General features: G+C 39.9%; 2 protein-coding genes across 2 annotated transcripts in view; one reads left to right on the forward strand and one right to left on the reverse strand.

Annotated features, from left to right (window-relative positions):
• The window catches only part of BBS8 (tetratricopeptide repeat protein 8), a 284,023-nt gene that overhangs the window by 253,235 nt on the left and 5,747 nt on the right, over positions 1 to 25,041 (reverse strand). Inside the window, exon 2 of the mRNA XM_090376638.1 lies at positions 4,498 to 4,676. Coding sequence (XP_090232764.1) covers positions 4,498 to 4,676 — 179 coding nt within the window. The remainder of the gene's footprint in view (positions 1 to 4,497; positions 4,677 to 25,041) is intronic.
• Positions 1 to 25,041, forward strand: part of LOC150084832 (2-oxoadipate dehydrogenase complex component E1) — a 608,625-nt gene that overhangs the window by 26,249 nt on the left and 557,335 nt on the right. The window lies entirely within an intron of this gene.

Raw genomic sequence — 25,041 nt, forward strand, 5'->3', positions numbered from 1 at the left:
CTTGAAGGCAACGTTTACAAATTTTTTGACAAATGATCTTCCAGCACTTCTTAAAGATGTACTATTACAGTTGAACGCACGTGTGGTTAAAGCATGATGGGGCTCTCCATATTGGAACATTACCACTCATGAGTTGCTCAAAACCTGTTAAACTGGCCACTGAATTAAATGAGATAGGCCAATTCCATAGCCTCCATGCTCAGCTTGAATCCCATTGGCTTTATTGAATCACCTAAAAGCTTTAGTCTATTCAGTTCTGATTAGCTAGCAGCAAAAATAGTCTTTGTGAGTGCATTTTAGATGCTCGTAATTACAATTCCTTAATTTTGGGCATGCGAACACACTCAAAATTAAGAGATACATAGATTGTTGCAGTTAATGCAAAGGTATGCAGACACCTGTATTGCTGCTCAAGGAAGTTGTTTTGAACATGTGATGTGGAAGTGCTATAGCATTTACAGCCCGGAAAGCAAGTTGCTGGGGATTTTGGGAACTACTGGGTGTCATGAAATAAGTAAATACGTTGAAATAAGTTGTGTTAGAGTAACTAAGATTAAGAACAGGTGCATACATACTTGCATGTACACGAATGCTAGGAGAATAGTAAATAAATTTGATGAATTTGAAGTGCTAGTCAAGACATCAAAGGCAAATATTGTTCGGATATCAAAGACATGGTATCACATAGATATAAGGAATGCAGAATAGGAATTTTGGGAGTACAATGTGTACAGAAAGAAGGAGAGGTTATGCTGTTAGTTAAGAAACATATAAAATCTAAGGAAGTGCATCCAATTGATGTTGGTGAACACTGCAATGTTGAGTCAGTTTGGTGTGACATAAGCACTGGGAAAGCAAAATGAGGAGAGGAGTTTATTATATGCCCAATGACTCTGATTAGTACAATGAACAATTATACAAAGAAATAGGGCCAATAAATCAGACCGTTTTATAATGGAGGATTTGAACTTCCCAGATATTGACTGGAACTTGTGGTTGGTTACATTCACACTAGCAAGGCTTTTGTGGATTTATTGGATGATTGTTTTTTACAGCAGCAGGTTAAAAAGGCAACCAGACGGAGTAACACTCTTGATCTGATTATCAGCAGTGATTATTCATGCATTAAGAATTTACAGATAAAGTAACCACTAGGTGGCAGTGATCATAGTGATATGATGTGGAATTTACATATATGTAATTAGCGATTAGGGGTAAAGGGAAGGGTTTCTGCTTTTGTAAAGATGAGTACAGTGGTCTCAGAGATTTTTTAAATTCTTTACCGTGGGACTAACTGATGATGTTACCAACAGCAAATTCTAAATGGGAAGCATTCAATGAATTAATCTTGCAAGCCACTAGGCTTTCCATACCAACTAAGAAATACTGTTTATGGTTTAGGCCTAAAGAGATGCAAGAGAAACTAATGAGATTCTGGGCAGAGAAGAAAAATGCACGGGATGCATATAAATTATCAGGCAACACAGAAATCTATGGTAGATATAAGCTAGTCTCTAATCAAGTCACAAATGAGGTCAGGCACAAGAAGGCAGATGATTAGAAATCTTTGGCAAAGGATGCAAAGACTTCTTTACTTATATAAACTCTAAAAGGAAGGGGATGAATCAGATTGGTCCACTTGATATCAATGGGTTGACTGTAGATAATCATTCTCAGATAGCTGCAAAATTAATTAAGTATTAAGCATCTGCATTCACACATGAGAAGTTATTCAAGGAGGAGAAGGCCAGATGTTTATCAAACTCTAACAGCGAGTTAAATGATTTTGTAATAACTGAAAGCAAAGTGGAGGAGAAATTGTTGAGGTTAAACATAAGAAAGGGACCTGGGGGTGGATGGGATCTATCCGGTTATATTAAAGGAGGCAGCAAAGAAAGTAAGCAAACCCATAGCCATAATTATGAGAGCATCCTTGGATTCAGGGGGAAATCCACATGGACTGAATATGTGCAAATGTATCTTATCACAAAAGGGGATGAAAAGGTGACATGAGTAATTAAGACCTGTTAGTTTGACTTCTGTTCCAGGGAAAATAATGCAGTCACTAGTCAAAGAAGCATTGCAGATCATCTAGACAAGACTGCAGTAATAATTCAGACACAGCATGAGTTTGATACGTCTTGTCTGATCAATTTCATTGGATACTATGGCATGGTCACAAAGGAACTGGATGCAAAAAATAATTTTGATAACATATACTTGAATTTCAGAAAAGCTTTTGATACTGTTGCACTTTGACGACTACTGTACAAATTGGAGCAGTATGGCATTGGAGCAGTATATCCGTTGTAGAAAGCGCAAGTTACTACAACGGATAAAAGGATGGTTGAGTGGGAAATAACAGAGATTGGTAATCAATGGACACTGCTCTTCGTGCACTAATGTTATTAGTGGTGTCCCTCAGGGTTTGGTCTTGGGCCCATTGTTGTTCTTTATATTTATCAATGATACTGATGAAGGTATATGAAGCTTAATCAAAGTTTGCAGATGATACAAAGGTTGGCAGGGTTGTTAATAACAGTAATGACAGTATGCTGCTACAACAGGATCTGGAAACGTTTGGCAGATGAGCTGAGAAGTGGCAAATGAAGTTTAACATTGACAAATGCAAAGTACTGCATATGGGTAGCAGTAACCCCAGAGAAATGTACCAACTATGTGGTGTTACACTCAGGGTAGTTGAGAATAAAAGAGAGCTGTGGGTAACTGTACAGTCAGATATGATGTTTTCTGAGCAGTGCAGACAGGCTGCCAGAGTAGGTCATGGTATCTTGTCAATGATATACAAGAATTTTGCTAGCAGGGATAAGAAGGTGATTATTCCCTTGTATAAGGCAATGGTGAGGACACACCTTGAGTACTGTGTACAGGTCAAAGCCTCATATTAGGAAGGATATAGAGTTGATAGAACAAGTACAGAGAAAGGCAACAAGTGGTGAATGGAACAAAGGGATGCTCTTATGAAGAAAGGCTTTAGTTCTACAAATTGCAGCATCTGAAAACTAGACACCTACAAGGTGATCAGATTGAGATCCTTGAATGGATTGAGCAGGCTCAATGCTGATGGGATTCTTGCTGAGGGGGCATAAATTAAAACTGGGGAAAGATAGTTGTCGTATAGATGTGCGGAAATTTGCCTTTAACCAACAGATAGTTGATTGCTGGAACAAACTTCCATCTGTCGTTGTGGAAGTTGACAGCTTAAATAAATTCAAAGAAGTGGACAAACTTTTGGAGCAAATGGATGGGTGAAATGGAAGGTTTTTTTTTTTTTTTTTTTGCTGATGCTGTTCTCCCAGATCTTTTGGAATCACCCAAAATATCACACTGAATCAGTGGGCTAGGGCCAGTATAGAACATATACAGAGGTGTACTTGACATCTTCTTTACAACCTACAAGCCTACATCCCCAACCTACCTTGGGGGTTAGCATGGCTGCTATAAGTGCTATTTTATATTTGCCCTGTGGAAAAGGCTTGGGTTCAACTCTTGTGAGGATGTGAAGGACTGTTATCAACTTTTTTTTCACATTACAGTTGAGTTAGTCAGTCAGTCTTGGATAACGGCTGCATGATTGTTTCTCTTGTAAAATTATGTTTTCATCTGCAAATGGACCATAAAATATATATAATTTAGCAATTGGCATAATCAAGAGTTATAATCAAAATAATTATGAACAATTATTATTATTATTAGCCATACGGTGCAAGGAAGCCTGAGGCTTTTGCTGCACCAGACAAAAAAAAAAAAAAAAAGTGTGTGTGTGTGTGTGTGTGTGTGTGTGTGTGTGTGTGTGTGTGTGTGTGTGTGTGTGTGTGTGTGTGTGTGTGTGTGTGTGTGTGTGTGTGTGTGTGTGTGTGTGTGTGTGTGTGTCAGAAGTAGAAGAGAATTACCAAGAAAGAGAAGAATGATGACATCCAGCTCAGGAACCAGGGTGCACCAAGCCCATACTCACCAGATGTCAGCTTCTGGGATTAATTGATTATGAACAGAATTATATGATTGTACGTGTGAAGGAGGGGGAGGGGGGAGGGGGAGAGAGGGAGAGAGAGAGAGAGAATAGTTGCGAATAGCAGCCATGATATCCAGTGCACCATCTGTAAGGGTTTCAGCACCAGTACTTTTAATGGAGAAGAGGTGAACAAAGAAGGAATGGAATGATTTATGATTTTTTTTTTTCACTCTGTAAAAAAGCAGTGGGATAGTTTAGGCTCATTTCAAAGGTACAAAAGTAGCAAGGACCACCTAAAAAGAAGCAAAATGGCATCAAACCTATTGCCACATATTAAGCACTGACTAGCAGTCAAAACTTGTTTCCACAGTATTTTCAGATGTGTTCCCCATAGTTGACTTGCAAAATTGAAGAAACCTAAGCCCAACCATTGCTAACATTATGTTTGAAGTGTCAGAGTTTCTTTATTATCCTTTATTTCATTTTAACTGGACTGTGATTAAAAAAAAAAATAAGTGCTATACCTCACAGCTTGACTTGTCCCTTGAAGTCTCGCTGGTGTTCTTAAAGAAGTACCAGGTCTTGCTACCTGAGCTATACAATTCTCATCCATTAATAGTTCTGCTATTCCCTCTTCATCAGCTTCCAAGTCATCAACATACACCTGTTCAGTTAAGGCCCGCATCTTTAAACACCATGTTGTCTAATCACAAAGAAAGATTTGAAGAAATTTTAGGGCTTAACAGTTCTATTGATTTAGAAGATAAAAGCATACATATTAAACAGAATTAATATCCTAAAAATATTAAACACATAACAGTCTCAATTAAAAACAGTAGGTCACCAGATATTAATCTACATTTCGCTTTTATAAAATTGTACCTCGAAAATTTTGGACTTCAGTTAGTGTACTGCTTATTGAGCCTATAAGAGAAAAACCTGTTGTGATGTGGTTCCATCAAGAAAGACCACGTTTGTGTAAACCTTCAAGATGAACAGAGCAATATACAGGGGCACATGCATCACTGAATCCCATTCCAATGCTAGTATGTTAGCATTAGCGTTAGTAGATATATATGATGCAAGAAACTGAGCTTATACAGCATCAGCCAAAAAAAAAAAAAAAAAAACTTCTCATTTCACCCATCCATTGGCTCCAAAAGTCTGTCCAGTTCTTTCTTGAATTTATTACTAAAGACAGATGGAAGTTTCCATCGGTCAATTACCCGTTGGCTCAAGGAAAATTTCTGCAGATCTATTCTACAACTGTCTTTCCTCAATTTGAATTTATGCCCCCTCGGGTATGTAATCTGAGCAAGAAGAAGAATCTCGTAAGCATTAAGCATGTTCAACCCATTCAATGCCTTATACAAATCAATCAGATCACCTCGCAGGTGCTTAGTTTCCACATGCTGCAATTTGCAGAGCTGTAGCCTTTCTTGGTAAGAGCAACCCTATGTTCCCTTCACCAATCTTGTTGCTCTTCTTTGTACTTTTTCCAGCAGCTGTATAGTATATACTTCCTAAAATGTGGCCTTCACACCTCTACATAGTACTCAAGATGTGGCCTGAGCATTGCCTTATATAAAAGAATAATCACCTCCTTATCCCTGATATAAAAATTCCTGTATATCATTGACAAGACCCCATGACCTGCTCTGGTAACCTTCCTGCACTACTTGGAAAACTTTATATATCTGACTGTACAATCAAACTAAGATCTTTTTCATTCTCCACTCCCCTGAGTGTAGTACCACACAGTTGGTAAGTTACTCTGGGGTTACTGCTACCAATAAGCAGTACTTTACTTTTGTCAATGTTAAACTTCAGTTGGCGCTTCGCTCCCCAACTTTCCTAGATGACGTTGCAATAGCATACTATTGTTAGTCATTAACAATCATGCCAACCTTTGTATCATCTGCAAACCTGGACATTAAGCCTTATATACCTTCATCAATATCATTGATAAATATACAAAACAACAATGGACCCAACACCACACCTTGGAGGACTCCACTATTGGAGTCCCCCGGGATTTGGTGTTGGGTCCATTTTTGTTTTGTATATTTATCAATGATATTGATGAAGGTATATAAGGCTTAATGTGGTCCATGAAGTCCATGAAAAGCAGCGTCCATTGATTATCACTCTCTGTCTTCTTCCAATCAACCATCCCTTTATCCACTGTAGCAACTTTCCCTTAATGCCATACTGCTCCAATTTGTACAGCTTTCCTGAAATCCAAGTACATGATATCAAAATTATTTTTTGCATCCAGTTTCTTTGTGCCACATCATAATAACCAATCAAATTGGTCAGACAAGACGTCCCCTTAACAGACCAATGCTGTGTCTGAACTATAACTGCAGTCCTGTCAAGATGATCCTGCAATGCTTCTTTAACCAGATGATCCTGCAATGCTCCATTACTTTCTCTGGAACAGAATTTAAACTAACAAGTCTGTAATTACTTGTGTCACACTTTTATCCCCCTTCGTGAATTGGCGATACATTTGAACATCTCTAGACTGTGAGGTCCTCCCCCGAGTCCAAAGGTGCTCTCATAATTATGGCTAAGGGTTTGCTTACTTCCTTTGCTGCCTCCTTTAATATAACTGGATAGATCCCATCCACCCCAGGTGGCTTTCTTATGTTTAACTTTAACAATTTCTCCTACACTTTTCTCTCAGTTATCACAAAATCATTTAGCTCCCTGTCAGTTTGATAAGCATCTGGTCTCCACTTCCCTACAAAATTTCTCATATGTGAATGTATATGCAAATCACTCATTCAGTATGTCAGCTACCGTGAGCAGGTTCATCAACAGTTGAACCATCGATATCAAGTGGACCAATCTGACTATTGCCTTCCTTCTAGAATTTATATAAGCAAAGTTTTTGCTGTTTTTCTTATAATCCTTTAGACTAACTGGTATCTACCATAGGCTTCTGTGTTGCATGATAATTTATATGCATCCCATGCATTTTTCTTCTCTGTCACAATTCTCATTAGTTCCTTTTACATTTCTTTAGGCCTAAACCACAAAGATATGAAAGGTTCTTAGTTGGTATGAAAACCCTAGTGGCTTGCAAGAATAATTTTAGCATTAGCATTAGTAGAGGCAAAAAAATTAAAGTAAAATAAATAAATAAAAAATAACCACTTCCACTTCACCCCTCTGTTCATTCGAAATACCTGTCCAGCCGAGCCTTAAACTTATTTAGGCCATCAACTTCCACGACAAGGGATGGAAGTCTGTTCCACCTACCAAGCACCTTCTGGCTAAAGGCAAATTTCCACACATCTATCCTACATCTGTCTTTCCTCAATTTGAATTTATGCCCTCTCAGGTGATTATTCTGAGCAAGAGGAAGAATCCCATCAGCATTGAGCATGCTCAAACCATTCAAGGCTTTGTACACCTCTATCAGATCACCTCACTGGTGCCTAGTCTCCAGACACTGTCGCAAAACTTAAGCCTTTCTTCGTAAGAGCATCTCTTTGTTCCATTCACTAATCTTGTTGCCCTTCTCTGTACTCGTTCCAGCAGCTCTACATCCTTCTTGAAATGAGGTCTCCAGGCCTGTATACAGTACTCAAGGTGTGGCCTGACCATTGCCTTATACAAGGGAATAATCACCTCCTTATCCCTCCTACAAAAATTCCTATATATCATTGACAATACACCATGAGCTACTCTTGCAGCCCATCTGCACTGCTCAGATAACTTCATATCTGCCTGCACAACCACCCCCAGGTCCCTTTCATTCTCTACCACTGTCAGCGTAGTACCACAGAGTTGATAAGTTGCTCTGGGGTTGCTGTTTCCCATATGTAGTACTTTACATTTGTCAATGTTAAACTTCATTTGCCACCTCTCAGCCCATCTGCTCAACCTTTCCAGATCCTGTTGCAGCAGCATAGTGTCAGTAGTGTCCTTGACAACCCTGCCAACCTTCGTATCGTCTGCAAACTTGGACATTAAGCTTGATATACCATCATCAATATCATTTATAAATACAGAAAACAATAAAGGACCCAATACTGAACCCTGAGGAACTCCACTAATAACATTAGTCCACGATGAGCAGTGTCCATTGATTACCACTCTCTCTCATCTCCCCCTCAACCACCCCTTTATCCATAGCAGCAATTTGCCTCCAATGCCACACTGCTCCAATTTGTGCAGCAGTCTTCCATGTGCAACAGTATCAAAAGCCTTTCTAAGATCCAAGTATATAATATCAAAGTTATTCCCTGCATCCAGTTCTTTTGTAACTGTATCATAGTATCCAATCAAATTGGGTCAGGCAAGACTTCCCCTTAACAAAACCATGCTGTGTCTGAGCTATAACTGAAGTCTTGTCTAGATGATCCTGCAGTGCTTCTTTAACCAGTGCCTCCATTAATTTTCCTGGAACAGACGTTAAGCTCACAGGTCTATAATTACTTGTGTCAGCCTTTGATCCTCCTTTGTGAATTGGGGTCACATTTGCACATTTCCAGTCTATGGGTACCTCCCCTGAGTCCAAAGAAGCTCTCATAATTATGGCTAAGGGTTTGCTTACTTCCATTGCTGCCTCCTTTAATATAACTGGATAGATCCCATCCACCCCAGGCCCCTTTCTTGTGTTTATCTTCAACAATTTCTCCTCCACTTTACTCTCAGTTATTACAAGATTCTGTAGCTTACTGCCAGAGTTGAATACACCTCTGGCATTCCCCTCGCTGAATAACTCCTCATGTGTGAATGTCGATGCAAAATATTCATTTAGTTTGTTAGCTACCTGAGCAGGATCATCAACAGTTGACCCATCGATATCAAGTGGACCAATCTGATTCATCTCCTTCCTTCTAGAGTTTTCATAAGTAAAGAACTCTTTGCTGTTTTTCTTTGCATCCTTTGCCAAGGATTTCTCGTAATCTGCCTTCGCCTGCCTAACCTCCTTTGTAACATGGTTACAGATCAACTTGTATCTATCATAGGCTTCTGTGTCACGTGTTAATTTGTATGTATCCCATGCATTTTTCTTCTCTGCCATATGCCTCATTAGTTCATCTGACATACATTTAGGCCTAAACCTTGAACAATATTTCTTAGTTGGTATGTAAAGCCTAGTAGCTTCCAAGATAAGTTCTTTGAATGCTTCCCATTTTGAATTTGCTGTTGGTAACATCATCAGTTGATCCCACTGTATAGAATTTAAATACTGTCTCAGTCCACCGTAGTCGCCTTTACGAAAGCAATACCCCTTCCCTTTACCCCTAATGGTAGTTACCTCTTTGAGTAAATCCCACTTCAGAACACTGTGATCACTGCCACCTAGTGGTTCATTTATCTGCAGATTCTTAATGCATGAAGAATCACTACTGATAATCAAATCAAAAGTATTACTCCCTCTAGTTGCCTCCCGAACATGCTGATGTAGAAAACAATCATCCAATAAATCCACAAAAGCCTTCCTAGTGTGTGAGTGACCAGCCCCCAAATTCCAGTCAATATCTGGGAAATTAAAATCCCCCATAATAAGAATCTCTGATTTACTGGCCCACTCTATTTCTCTGTACAGTTTCTTATTATACTCATCAGAGTCATTAGGCCTATAGCACACTCCTACTCTCAATTTTGATCTCCCAATGATTATGTCACACCAAACTGACTCGACACTGCACTGTCCAGCGATGTCGACTGGCTTCACTTCCTTGGATTTTATGTGTTTCTTAACTAATAGCATAACCCCTCCTCCCTTCCTATCCTGTCTATCCTTTCTGTAGACATTGTACTCCCCAAATTCCAGTTCTGCATTCCTTATATCTGTGTGACACCAAGTCTCTGAAATCCCAACAATATCTGCCTTTGATGTTTTGAGCAATACCTCAAATTCATCAAATTTATTTACTAGACTCCTAGCATTGGTGTACACACACAAGTATACATGCACCTGCTCTTCCTCTTAGCCACCCTAACACAACCCATGTGTTTACTTGTACCCCAATGATTCCCAGCAGTCTCTGAAATATCCTGCATCTTATTTTCCAGGCTGCTGCTCATTCCAATAGAAGCAGTGCAAGAATCACTTTCTCCTCTGCCAGTGGCTACTGTTAATCTATTAATCCTTGTATCCCCTCAATCTAGCAGTTTTCCGACCCTCCTAACACTGCCAAATGCTTGAATGCCTCCTAACACTGTCAAATGCTTCCCATTTAGAATTTTCTGTTGGTAACAACATCCGTTGGTCCCAGTGCATAAAATTGAAAAACCATCTGACACCACCGTAGTCACTTTTAAGAAAGCAAAAACCCTTTCCTTTACCCCTGATGGTAGTTACATCCCACATCAGTACACTGCTACCTAGTGGTTCCTTTATCTGCAAATTCTTAATGCATGAATAATCACTGCTGATAATTAGATCAAGAGTATTACTCCCTCTGGTTGCTTCTTGAATACTTAATTGCAGGCATTAAAATGGGAGCAGAAGAACCATGATTTCTTCTTTGAAAGTTCCTGGGAACATAGTGTCCCAAATTCCACAATGAGAGATCGAATCCATAAAGATTTCAGCATATAAACCATATCAACCTTTCATTGTTGACAAATTAAGTGATGTAGACATGCAGAAAAGATATGAAGTCTGTGAATATTGCATGGAAGTGCTTCCACTAATTCCTGCATTGGAAAAATTGTTCATTGATGAATGTGTAATTTGCTGCAGCTAAAAAGGGGGAAATATACATTTCTAGAGTAAGAACGACCTGTTCCTTGGACAGGAATACATTCTACCACATATTATAACATGGGTTGTATTGTCTGCAATGAACTTGTTCAGTCAACAGCTAACTTCATTCTTAGTCTTAATCCAAAATTCCTAAAAAACGTAAAATGGGAATTCATTAAACAGAAGTGATCAAGGTGCTGTCACACAATTGTGTATTTGAAATAAACTATCCAGGATGCATTTAGTAACATCATTCCAGCAACCCTAAGTTCATTGTTCCACCATACACGGAAGCACATAATTCTGTTATATGTAAATGGTGCATACAATAAGAATCTAGAGCAAAAACTGTTGTGAATTTTTTCTTCACTTAAAGTTATCATAATTCCTTTTTCTGATGTGCATAATGAGACTTTCCAAATACCATGCAACCAACCACCTGCTGGCTAAAGGCAAATTTCCGCACGTCTATTCTACATCTGTCTTTCCTCAATTCGAATTTATGCCCTCTCAAGTGATTATTCTGAGCAAGAGGAAGAATCCCATCAGCATTGAGCATGCTCAAACCTTCAAGGCTTTATACACTTCTATCAGATCACCTCACTGGTGCCTAGTCTCCAGACACTGTAATTCGCAAAACTTAAGCCTTTCTTCGTAAGAGAACCCCTTTGTTCCATTCACTAATCTTGTTGCCCTTCTCTGTACTCATTCCAGCTGCTCTACATCCTTCTTGAAATGAGGCCTCCAGACCTCTATACAGTACTCTAGGTGTGGCCTGACCATTGCCTTATACAAGGGAATAATCACCTCCTTATCCCTGCTAGAAAAATTCCTATATATCATTGACAATACACCATGAGCTACTCTTGCAGCCCGTCTGCACTGCTCACAGAACTTCATATCTGCCTGCACAACCACCCCCAAGTCCCTTTCATTCTCTACCACTGTCAGTGTAGTACCACAGAGTTGATACGTTGCTCTGGAGTTGCTGTTTCCCATATGTAGTACTTTACATTTGTCAATGTTAAACTTCATTTGCCACCTCTCAGCCCGTCTGCTCAACATTTCATGATCCTGTTGCAGCAGCATAGTGTCAGTAGTGTCCTTGACAACCCTGCCAACCTTCGTATCATCTGCAAACTTGGACATCAAGCTTGATATACTATCATCAATATCATTTATAAATACAGAAAACAATAATGGACCTAATACTGAACCCTGAGTGACTCCACTAATAACATTAGTCCACAATGAGCAGTGTCCATTGATTACCACTCTCTGTCTTCTCCCCCTCAACCACCCCTTTATCCATAGCAGCAATTTGCCTCCAATACCACACTGCAACAATTTGTGCAACAGTCTTCCATGTGCAACAGTACCAAAAGCCTTTCTAAGATCCAAGTATATAATATCGAGGTTATTCCCTGCATCCAGTTCTTTTGTGACTGCATCATAGTATCCAATCAAATTAGTCAGGCAAGACTTCCCATTGCTATGGGAGTCATTGCGGTACAAGTAAACACATGGGTTGTGTTAGGGTAGCCAAGAATAGAAACAGGTGCATGTATACCTGCGTATACACCAATGCAGGTCACTGTTGAACAAAAGCCGTGAATTAGGGTTGAATTTGAAAGTGTCTGCAATTCTGCCAGACACGATAGGAGGGAGTATATGATGAGAGCCTTGTCGATCAATTCAGCCCTGGAAAGATTGTGCAAGGCTCAAGGGGTAGAATTTTTTTCAGCCTGGACTGTACTTCTTAACAGGAGAGATTGCTTCTACAGGGATACACTTAAATAGAAAGGGTGCAAGAATATTTGCTGATGCTATCGAGGCAGTGTTAGGTGGGTCGGAAAACTGCTAGCTTGGGGGGAGACAAACACCAATAGATTGACAGTAGCCACTGGCAGAGGTGAAAGAGATTCTTGCACTGCTTCTATTAGAATGAGCAGAAGCCTGAAAAACAAGATGCATGGTATTTCAGAGACTGCTGGGAGCCATTGCAGTACAAGTAAACACATGGGCTGTGTTAGGGTAGCTAAGAATAGAAACAGGTGAAGGTATACTTGGGTGTACACCAATGCTAGGAGTTTAGTAAATAAATTTGATGAATTTGAGGTATTGCTCATAACATCACAGGCAGATATTGTTGGGATATCAGAGACTTGGTGTCACACAGATATAAGGGATGCAGAACTGCAATTTGGGGAGTACAACATCTACAGAAAGGATAGACAGGATAGGAAGGTGGGGAGGGATTATGCTATTAGTTAAGAAATACATAAAAACCAAGGAAGTGAAGCCAGTCGACATCGCTGGACAGTGCAGTGTTGAGTCAGTTTGGTGTGACATAAGCATTGGGAGCAGGGGGCTTAGAGGGGAACAGGTATCCTGTGTGTTATCAGACACTCAGCCTAAAACACAGATGGATCCAATATCTTTCTGTTACAGAAGATTTAGGAGAAGTCCTGTTGGCCTGCCTCCCTAAAATCCACTCATGCACACCTTCTCGATGGTAAGCCCTGTTACGTCACTTAGGTGGCAACGAACGTGTAGAGTGGTTCTATTCAAGACGCCTGGTCAGCGTGAAGAGGAAAAGACCAAACCCTCCAGCAATGAGAGCACAGCAATTCAAATGGCCCTCAGTCCCCAGCAGCTTTCACTCTCCCTCTTACGGCAGCGAGAGGATCAGAGTGGAAGCAGAGGGTGCTAAGAATCTCTGGGTACGACCAGGCTGCCATGCACGGAAAGTGAACTTGGCCTGTTATAACGTACGATCACTCATCGGTGAAGACAGGATATTAGAGCTGGAAAAGAAATTAGGAAATGTGAATTGGAATATCATCGGTTTGGCTGAAACAAGAAGAAGAAATGAATCACTTATAAGTTTATCAAGTGGAAATCTGCTGTACACCAATGGAAACAGTGAAAGGAGTGAAGGTGGAGTTGGGTTTCTGGTCCATAAAGATTTTAAAAACAACATTTTGGAATTCAAAAGTACATCACCAAGGGTGTCAAGACTAATATTCAAGATTTCTAAGAGGTACAAGTTAAAGATTATAATGATTTATGCACCAACTTCAAGCCATGATGATGAAGAGGTTGAAGAAATGTACACTGAAATCGAGAGTCTTCTAGATGAGCAGAAAACCCACTACACTATTATTATGGGGGACTTCAATGCTAAGGTTGGAAAAAGGCAAAACAGTGCAGAACGAGGAACTATAGGAAATTTTGTAATTGGTGAAAGAAATAAAAGAGGTGAAAGACTTGTGGAATTTGCAGAATCTCAAGAACTGTCAGTAATGAACACTTTTTTCAAGAAAAGGGTGAACAGAAAGTGGACATGGAAGAGTCCAAATGGATTAACAACTAATGAAATCGACTTCATCCTCAATAACAGAAGATATATTGTGAATGATGTTACCGTCCTGAATAAGGTAAATGTTGGAAGTGATCACAGGATGGTAAGATGTACACTTGATATAGATGTAGGAAAGGAAAAAACTGACTCGAGTAAATAATACAAAGGTGTTTGAAATAACAGAGGAGGAGAAAAAGCAGTATGTACTGGAACTTAAGAACAAGTTTGAGCTTCTGCAGACTGCTCAAGACCAGGATATCGACGGGGAATATTACAACTTTCTGAAAGTGATAAAGCCCAAGAAACCTATAGGGAAACAGAAATCCAAAGAAGAAAAAATTAGTCAAGAAACACTTGTCATGATGAACCAAAGACGACAAATGAAGAGCAAGAAAAACACTGACAGGGAGAAAATTGAGTATACTGAGTTATGCAAAGCCATTAGAAAGAGACTCAGAGAGGACATAAGAAGATTTAACACAAGAAAAGTAGAACAAGCATTAAGGGAAAACATAGGATTTAAATCAGCAGCAACGAGCAGTAATACAGAAAGACAAATGATACTGAAACTGAAGAATAGCGATGGTGTACTCATAAACAGCAGAGAAGGCATAATTCAAATAGCAGAAGACTACTATAGAGAATTATACAAGGAGCGAGGGAATGATACCAGCAGTGGGGAACATGGATTGCAAAGTAGCAACACATACGACATACCCGATATTCTTCCTGATGAGGAAGAACATGCATTGAAGAAAATGAAGAATCAGAAAGCCCCGGGGGAAGATGAAGTTACTGTAGAGTTGTTAAAATTGGGAGGAAGAGACATAACACAAAAACTGGCAAGGCTTTTCACAAAGTGCATTAGAAAAGGTGTGATGCCTAAGCAGTGGAATAATGCAATCATAGTTTGCTGCATAAGAAAGGAGATAAATCAGAAATTGGAAATTATAGACCAATTAGCTTGTTATCCCATATCTACAAGTTGTTCACAAGGGTCATTACTAACAGATTAGAAAGAATACTTGATGAGAATCAACCGAAGAGCAAGCTGGCTTTAGGACAGGATTCTCAACTATGGATCACCTTCACGTAATATCACAGCTAATGGAGAAAACAAATGAATATAAAACACAATTTGTCGATTATGAAAAGGCATTTGACTCCATACAGCATAAGGCAATGTTTCGGGCACTGAAAAGACAAGGCATAGATACTCCATATATTATGATTTTGAAGAAAATATATGAGAGTGCTACATCCTTTATTAGACTAGACAAAGACAGTAGGAAATTTAAAATCGAGAAAGGAGTTCGACAAGGAGACACAATATCTCCGAAGCTGTTTACTGCTGCCCTTGAGGAAGCTTTCAGAAGATTAGACTGGTCGCAGAAAGGAGTCAATGTGAACGGAGAGTACCTAAACCATTTACTATTTGCAGATGACATTGTGGTCATAAGCCACCATCCCAAAGAATTACAGGAAAATCTTAATCAGTTATGCACAGTTAGTAAGGATTTTGGACTAAAGCTGAATATGGTTAAAACAAAAATAATGATGAACAAGTATGCCACGGAAAGGGAAATAATGATTGAAGGAGCAGCAATTGAAAAGTTGGAGTCATATACTTATCTGGGACAAGTTATTAGCTGTAATAATGATAAATGGCTGTAAGTCAGGAGAAGAATAAATTTTGGATGGATAGCATTCAAGAAATATAGTCACATACTGAAGAGCAATATCCCAGTTTGTCTGAAACGTAAAATAATGAATCAATGTATACTCCCCACCATGACTTATGGAAGTGAAACTTGGGCACTCACCAAAAGAATGGAAGAGAAACTAAGAACTACACACCGAACAATGGAACGAATTATATTGGGAATGAGACTGTTAGATAAGAAGAGAAACACGTGGATTAGGCAGCAAACTCAAGTAAAGGACATTCTTATAAAAACTAAAGAACTAAAATGGTCTTGGGCAGGACACATAGCTCGAAGACATAATGACAGATGGACTAAGAAAATAACAGAATGGTACCCAAGAGGAGCTAGAAGAAAACCTGGAAGACAAAGGCGGAGATGGATAGATGAAATTCATGAGTTTTTGAGTAGTAAATGGATGGCCAGTGCTCAAAACAGAAGGAACTGGAAAGTTGCTGGAGAGGCCTTCATCCTGCAGTGGATTGAAAATGGCTGATGATGATGATGAAGCATTGGGGGATCAAAATTGAGAGTAGGAGTGTGCTATAGGCCTAATGACCCTGATGAGTATAATAAGAAACTGTACAGGGAAATAGAGTGGGCCAGTAAATCTGAGAGTCTTATAATGGGAGATTTTAATTTCCCAGATATTGACTGGAATTTGGGGGCTGGTTACTCACACACTAGCAGGGCTTTTGTGGATTTATTGGATGATTGTTTTCTACATCAGCATGTTCGGGAGGCAACTAGAGGGAGTAATACTCTTGATTTGATTATCAGCAGTGATTCTTCATCCATTAAGAATCTGCACATAAATGAACCACTAGGTGGCAGTGATCACAGTGTGCTGAAGTGGGATTTACTCAAAGAGGTAACTACCATTAGGGGTAAATGGAAGAATTGTTGCTTCCGTAAAGGCGACTACGCTGGACTGAGACAGTATTTAAATTCTATACAGTGGGACCAACTTATGATGCTACCAACAGCAAATTCAAAATGGGAAGCATTCAAAGAACTTATCTTGGAAGCTACTAGGCTTTACATACCAACTAAGAAATATTGTTCAAAGTTTAGGCCAAAATGGATGTCAGATGAACTAATGAGGCATATGCCAGAGAAGAAAAATGCATGGGATACTTACAAATTAACACATGACACAGAAGCCTATGATAGATACAAGTTGATATGCAACCAAGTTACAAAGGAGGTTAGGCACGCGAAGGCAGATTACGAGAAATCTTTGGCAAGGGATGCAAAGAAAAACAGCAAAGAGTTCTTTACTTATGTAAACTCTAGAAGGAAGGGGATGAATCAGATTGGTCCACTTGATATTGATGGGTCAACTGTTGATGATCCTGCTCAGGTAGCTAACAAGCTAAATGAATATTTTGCATCGACATTCACACATAAGGAATTATTCAGCGAGGGGAATGCCAGAGGTGTATTCCACTCTAGCAGTAAGCTACAGAATCTTGAAATAACTGGGAGTAAAGTGGAGGAGAAACTGTTGATGATAAACACAAGAAAGGCACCTGGGGTGGATGGGATCTATCCAGTTATATTAAAGGAGGCAGCAAAGGAAGTAAGCAAACCCTTAGCCATAATAATGAGAGCTTCCTTGGACTCAGGGGAAGTACCCATAGACTGGAAATGTGCAAATGTGACCCCAATTCACAAAGGAGGATCAAAGGCTGACACAAGTAATTATAGACCTGTGAGCTTAACTTCTGTTCCAGGAAAATTAATGGAGGCACTGGTTAAAGAAGCACTGCAGGATCATTTAGACAAGACTTCAGTTATAGCTCAGACACAGCATGGTTTTGTTAAGGGGACGTCTTGCCTGACAAACTTGATTGGATACTATGATGCAGTCACAAAAGAACTGGATGCAGGGAATAACTTTGATATTATATACTTGTATCTTAGAAAGGCTTTTGATACTGTTGCACATGGAAGACTGCTACACAAATTGGAACAGTGTGACATTGGAGGCAAACTGCTGCTATGGATAAGGGGTGGTTGAGGGGGAGAAGACAGAGAGTGGTAATCAATGGACACTGCTCATCATGGACTAATGTTATTAGTGGAGTCCCTCAGGGCTCAGTGTTGGGTCCATTATTGTTTTCTGTATTTATAAATGATACTGATGATGGTATATCAAGCTTAATGTCCAAGTTTGCAGACGATACAAAGGTTGACAGGGTTGTCAAGAACACTACTGACACTATGCTGCTGCAACAGGATCTCGAAAGGTTGAGCAGATGGGCTGAGAGGTGGCAAATGAAGTTTAACATTGACAAATGTAAAGTACTACACATGGGAAACAGCAACCCCAGAGCAACGTATCAACTCTGTGGTAGTACACTGACATTGGTAAAGAATGAAAGGGACTTGGGGGTGGTTGTGCAGGCAGATATGAAGTTCTCTGAGCAGTGCAGACGGGCTGCAAGAGTAGCTCATGGAGTATTGTCAATGATATACAGGAATTTTTCCAGCAGGGATAAAGAGGTGATTATTCCATTGTATAAGGCAATGGTCAGGCCACACCTATAGTACTTTATACAAATCTGGAGGCCTCATTTCAAGAAGGATGTAGAGCTGCTGGAACGAATACAGAGAAGAGCAACAAGATTAGTGAATGGAACAAAGGGGTGCTCTTACGAAGAAAGGCTTAAGTTTTGCAAATTATAGTGTCTGGAGACTAGGCACCAGCGATGTGATCTGATAGAGGTGTATAAAGCCTTGAATGGTTTAAGCATGTTCAATGCTGATGGGATTCTTCCTCTAGCTCAGAAAAAATCGCCTGAGAGGGCATAAATTCATATTGAGGAAAGACAGATGTAGGATAGACGTGCGGAAATTTGCCTTTAGCCAGCGAGTGGTTGGGTGGTGGAACAGACTTCCATCCCTTGTACTGGAGGTTGATAGCCTAAATAAGTTTAAGGCTCAGCTGGACAGGTATTTTGAACAAACAAAGGGGTGAAGTGGAAGTGGGTTTTTTTTTTTTGGCTGATGCTGCATAAGCTTGCTTTCTTGCATCAAATGCCTCTACTAATAATAATGCTAATGCTAGGAGTTTGGTAAATAAATTTGATGAATTTGAGGTATTGCTCAAAACATCAAAGGCAGATATTGTTGGGATATCAGAGACGTGCTGTCACACAGATATAAGGAATGCGGAACTGGAATTTGGGGAATACAATGTGTATAGAAAAGATAGACAGGACAGGAGGGGAGGAGGGGTTATGCTATTAGTTAAGAAACACATAAAGTCTAAGGAAGTGAATCCAGTCGAAATTGATGGGCAGGGCAGTGTCGAGTCAGTTTGGTGTGACATAAGCATAGGGAAATCAAAATTGAGAGAAGGAGTGTGCTATAGGACATATAGTGTGCTATGGGACACAGCAAAACCATGCTGCGTCCGAGCTATAAGTGAAGTCTTGTCTAGATGATCCTGCAGTGCTTCTTTAACCAGTGCCTCCATTAATTTTCCGGGAACAAAAGTTAAACTCACAGGTCTATAATTACTTGTGTCAGCCTTTGATCCTCCTTTGTGAATTGGGGTCACATTTGCACATCTCCAGTCTATGGGTACCTCCCCTGAGTCCAAGGAAGCTCTCATAATTATGGCTAAGGGTCTGCTTACTTCCTTTGCTGCCTCCTTTAATATAACTGGATAGATCCCATCCACCCCAGGCCCCTTTCTTGTGTTTATCTTCAACAATTTCTCCTCCACATTACTCTCAATTATTACAAGATTCTCTAGCTTACTGACAGAGTTGAATACACCTCTGGCATTCCCCTCGCTGAATAACTCCTCATGTGTGAATGTCGATGCAAAATATTCATTTAGTTTGTTAGCTACCTGAGCAGGATCATCAACAGTTGACCCATCGATATCAAGTGGACCAATCTGATTCATCCCCTTCCTTCTAGAGTTTACATAAGTAAAGAACTCTTTCATGTTTTTCTTTGCATCCCTTGCCAAAGATTTCTCGTAATCTGCCTTCCCCTGCCTAACCTCCTTTGTAACATGGTTACAGATCAACTTGTATCTATCATAGGCTTCTGTGTCACGTGTTAATTTGTATGCATCCCATTCATTTTTCTTCTCTGCCATATGCCTCATTAGTTCATCTGACATCCATTTTGGCCTTAACCTTGAACAATATTTCTTAGTTGGTATATAAAGCCTAGTTAAGTTCTTTGATAAGTTCTTTGAATGCTTCCCATTTTGAATTTGCTGTTGATAACATCATCAGTTGGTCCCACTGTATACAATTTAAATACCGTCTCAGTCCATCGTAGTCGCCTTTATGAAAACAATAACCCTTCCCTTTACTCCTAATGGTAGTTACCTCTGAGTAAATCCCACTTCAGCACACTGTGATCACTGCCACCCAGTGGTTCCTTTATCTGCAGATTCCAAATGCATGAAGAATCACTACTGATAATCAGATCAAGAGTATTGCTCCCTCTTGTTGCCTCACGAACATGCTGATGTAGAAAACAATCATCCAATAAATCCACAAATACCTTGCTAGTGTGCGAGTGACCAAACCACAAATTCTAGTCAATACCTGGGAAATTAAAATCCCCCATTATAAGACTTTCTGATTTACTGGCCCACTCTATTTCCCTGTACAGTTTCTTATTATACTCATCAGAGTCATTAGGCCTATAACACACTCCTACTCTCACTTTTGATCTCCCAATGCTTATGTCACACCAAACTGACTCGACACTGCAATGTCCAGCGATGTCGACTAGCTTCACTTCCTTGGATTTTATGTGTTTCTTAACTAATAGCATAACCCCTCCTCCCTTCCTATCCTGTCTATCCTTTCTGTAGACGTTGTACTCCCCAAATTCCAGTTCTGCATTCCTTATATCTGTGTGACACCACGTCTCTGAAATCCCAACAATATCTGCCTTTGATGTTTTGAGCAATACCTCAAATTCATCAAATTTATTTACTAAACTCCTAGCATTGGTGTACACACAAGTATACATGCACCTGTTCTTTTTCTTAGCTACCCTAACACAACCCACATGTTTACTTGTACCGCAATGACTCCCAGCAGTCTCTGAAATATCCTGCATCTTATTTTTCAGGCTGCTGTTCATTACAATAAAAGCAGTGCAAGAATCACTTTCACCTCTGCCAGTGGCTACTGTTAATCTATTAGTCCTTGTATCCCCCCCAATCTAGCAGTTTTCCGACCCACCTAACACTGCCTCGATAGCATCCGCAAACATTCTTGCACCCTTTCTATTTAAGTGTATCCCATCCCTGTAGAAGCAGTCTCTCCTGTTACAAGTACAGACCAGGCTGAAAAAAATTCTACCTCTTGAGCCTTGCACAATCTTTCCAGGGCCGAATTGATTGACAGGGCTCTCATCATATACTTCCTCCTATCGTGTCTGGCAGAATTGCAGACGACACTTTCAAATTCAACCCTAATTCACGGCTTTTATTTCGACAGTAACCTGTACTTGTTAAGTAATTCCGCCGGTCTCCTACTCTTAATATCATTAGTGCCAACATGTACAACTATATCACCTTTTGTGCCCTTAAAAGATGATATCCGCTCTCTAACATCATCAACCTTTGCCCCTGGCAGACATACCCTGGTCCTGTTCCACCTATCCTTTTTACAAAGCATGTTTCCCGTTTCCCTGACAATAGAGTCACCAACAACTACTAGTTCCTTTGGGACCAGCGCATTCTGCCTTGGGGGCTGCCGCTGTGTTGCGTGATGACCAAGTCCAAGCTCTGGCATTGGTGAGGGCAGCTGAGAACTTGATGGGCTATTTTTCCTTTTATAATTTTGTGTTCATTACAACCAAGAAAGACCTCTAGAAAGGGGTACAATATAACTAGTATCTTACTATACTCTACCCTAACAGTCAGCAATGGTATTTGCCATATAATGCAAGGAAGCGACAGGCTTTTGCTGCACTGGCAAAAAAAAACACCAAGTAGATAAGAAAATACAAATTATATGCTTCCCTCCTCACATGTGTGAATAGGGAATCTAAACCTCAACTCCTGTAAATTGAATTTTGGTCCCTATTTCTGGAATTATTTATAACAGTGAAAATTCCTTCATTAATTTTACTAATCCCTCTCAGAGCCTTATTAACCTCATTCAACCACCTCTGAGGTGCCTGGTTGCTAAGCTCTGTAGCCTACATAATTGAAGTCTTTCCTTGTTTACAGTTGTCATTTTTCTGATCTCAGCACTCGAGTTACCCATCTTTGGACCCTTTCAAGATGTTCCATGCCTTTTTTCAAATTAAATCTCCATATGTGAACACAGTAAGTATTCCAAATGTGCTCCTTGCAATTACCTTATACAGTGGGATTATAACCTCCCTATCTCTACAGGATAATGTTCGATAAATCATCGATAGGACACCATGGGCTTTCCTGGCTGCCTGTTTACAATGTCCAGAAAACTTCATGTCTGAGTATATTATAACTCTCAGATCCCTTTCTTCTTCTACTGTTTTTAATTCAACCCCACTAAGTGTATAATTTATTTTGGGGTTGCTATTCCCCAAGTGTAAAACCCTGCATTTTGCTGCATTTAAACATAGCTGCCACTTTTGTGACCAATTCTGAAGTCTGTTTCAAGTCATCCTGAATGCACGCTGATTGGCACTGACCATTAACGACTCTGCCTATCTTTATATTGTCTGCAAATTTTGATATCATTCCTTCTATCCCTCTGTCAATATCATTTATGAAAAATGAGAAACAACAGTAGTTCAAGAACAGATCCTCGAGGGATCCTACTCCTGAAGTTATAACAATCTGAAGAATATCCATTAATCACAACCCTCTGCCTTCTGCCCGATGGCCACTCAGCAATCCATCTTAAAATCCTACAAGTAACCCTAACCTTTTCAAGCTTACATAGTAACCTCTCATGAGGGACCAAATCAAATGTTTTGCTAAAATACAAATAAACTATGTTAAACTTGTTCTCTACATCCATATGAGTAACTGTGTCAAAATAGCCTACTAAGTTAGTTAGACATGATTTTCCCTTATCAAAGCAATGTCAGGGGCTCACATCTGGTGAGTATGGGCTTGGCACACCAAGAGTCCTGAGCTGGATATCATCATTCTTCTCTTTCTTGGTGATTCCCTTCTACTTAAGGTTGAATTAGGGTTGAATTTGAAACTGTCTGCAATTCTGCCCAGAAACAATAGGAGGGAGTATATGATGAGAGCCTTGTCGATCAATTCAGCCCTGGAAAGACTGTGCAAGGCTCAAAGGGTAGAATTTTTTTCAGCCTGGTCTGAACTTGTTAACGGAAGGGACTGCTTCTACAGGGATGGGATACACTTAAATAGAAAGGGTGCAAAAATATTTGCTGATGCTATCGAGGCCGTGTTAGGTAGGTCGGAAAACTGCTAGCTTGGGGGGATACAAGGACTAATAGATTAACATTAGCCACTCGCAGAGGTGAAAGTGATTCTTGCACTGCTTCTACTGGAATCAGCAAAAGCCTGGAAAACAAGATGCAGGATATTTCAAAGACTGCTGGGAGTCATTGCGATACAAGTAAACACGTGGGTTGTGTTAGGGTAGCTAAGAAAAAGAACAGGTGCATGTATACTTGCATGTACACCAATGCTAGGAGTTTGGTAAATAAATTTGATGAATTTGAGGTATTGCTCAAAGCATCAAAGGCGGATATTGTTGGGATATCAGAGACATGGTGTCACACAGATATAACGAATGCAGAATTGGATTTTGGGGAGTACAACGTCCACAGAAAGGAGGAGGGGTTATGCTCTTAGTTAAGAAACACATAAAATCCAAGGAAGTGAAGCCAGTCGACAACGCTGGACAGTGCAGTGTCGAGTCAGTTTGGTGTGACATAAGCACTGGAAGATCAAAATTGAGAGTAGGAGTGTGCTATAGGCCTAACGACTCTGATGAGTATAATAAGAAACTGTACAGGGAAATAGAGTGGGCCGGTAAATCAGAGAGTCTTATAATGGGGGATTTTAATTTCCCAGATATTGACTGGAATTTGTGGGTTGGTCACTCACACACTAGCAAGGCTTTTGTGGATTTATTGGATGATTGTTTTCTAAATCAGCATGTTCGGGAGGCAACTAGAGGAAGTAATACTCTTGATTTGATTATTAGTAGTGATTTTTCATGCATTAAGAATCTGCAGATAAATGAACCACTAGGTGGCAGTGATCACAGTGTACTGAAGTGAGATTTACTCATAGAGGTAACTACCATCAGGGGTAAAGGGAAGGATTATTGCTTTCGTAAAGGCGACTACGATGGTCTGAGACAGTATTTAAATTCTATACAGTGGGACCATCTGATGATGTTACCAACAGCAAATTCAAAATGGGAAACATTCAAAGAACTTATCTTGGAAGCTAAATAAATTTGATGAATTTGAGGTATTGCTCAAAACATCAAAGGCAGATATTGTTGGGATATCAGAGACGTGGTGTCACACAGATATAAGGAATGCAGAACTGGAATTTGGGGAGTACAATGTGTATAGAAAGGATAGACAGGACAGGAGGGGAGGAGGGGTTAAGCTATTAGTTAAAAAACACATAAAATCCAAGGAAGTGAAGCCAGTCGACATTGATGGACAGGGCAGTGTCGAGTCAGTTTGGTGTGACATAAGCATAGGTAAATCAAAATTGAGAGTAGGAGTGTGCTATAGGCCTAATGACTCTGATGAGTATAATAAGATACTGTACAGGGAAATAGAATGGGCCAGTAAATCAGAGAGTCTTATAATGGGGGATTTTAATTTCCCAGATATTGACTGGAATTTGTGGGTTGGTCACTCACACACTAGCAGGGCTTTTGTGGATTTATTGGATGATTGTTTTCTACACCAGCATGTTCGGGAGGCAACTAGAGGGAGTAATACTCTTGATCTGATTATCAGTAGTGATTCTTCATGCATTAGGAATCTGCAGATAAACGAACCACTGGGTGGCAGTGATCACAGTGTGCTGAAGTGGGATTTACTCAAGGAGGTAACTACCATCAGAGGCAAAGGGAAGGGTTTTTGCTTTCGTAAAGGCGACTATGATGGTCTGAGACAGTATTTAAATTCTATACAGTGGGACCAACTGATGATGTTACCAACAGCAAATTCAAAATGGGAAGCATTCAAGGAACTAATCTTGGAAGCTACCAGGCTTTACATACCAACCAAGAAATTTTGTTCAAGGTTCAGGCCTAAATGGTTGTCAGATGAACTAATGAGACATATGGCAGAG

This window comes from Mastigoproctus giganteus, chromosome 6, assembly GCF_048544385.1.
Source record: "Mastigoproctus giganteus isolate SK-2022 chromosome 6, ASM4854438v1, whole genome shotgun sequence".
Taxonomy (NCBI): domain Eukaryota; kingdom Metazoa; phylum Arthropoda; class Arachnida; order Uropygi; family Thelyphonidae; genus Mastigoproctus; species Mastigoproctus giganteus.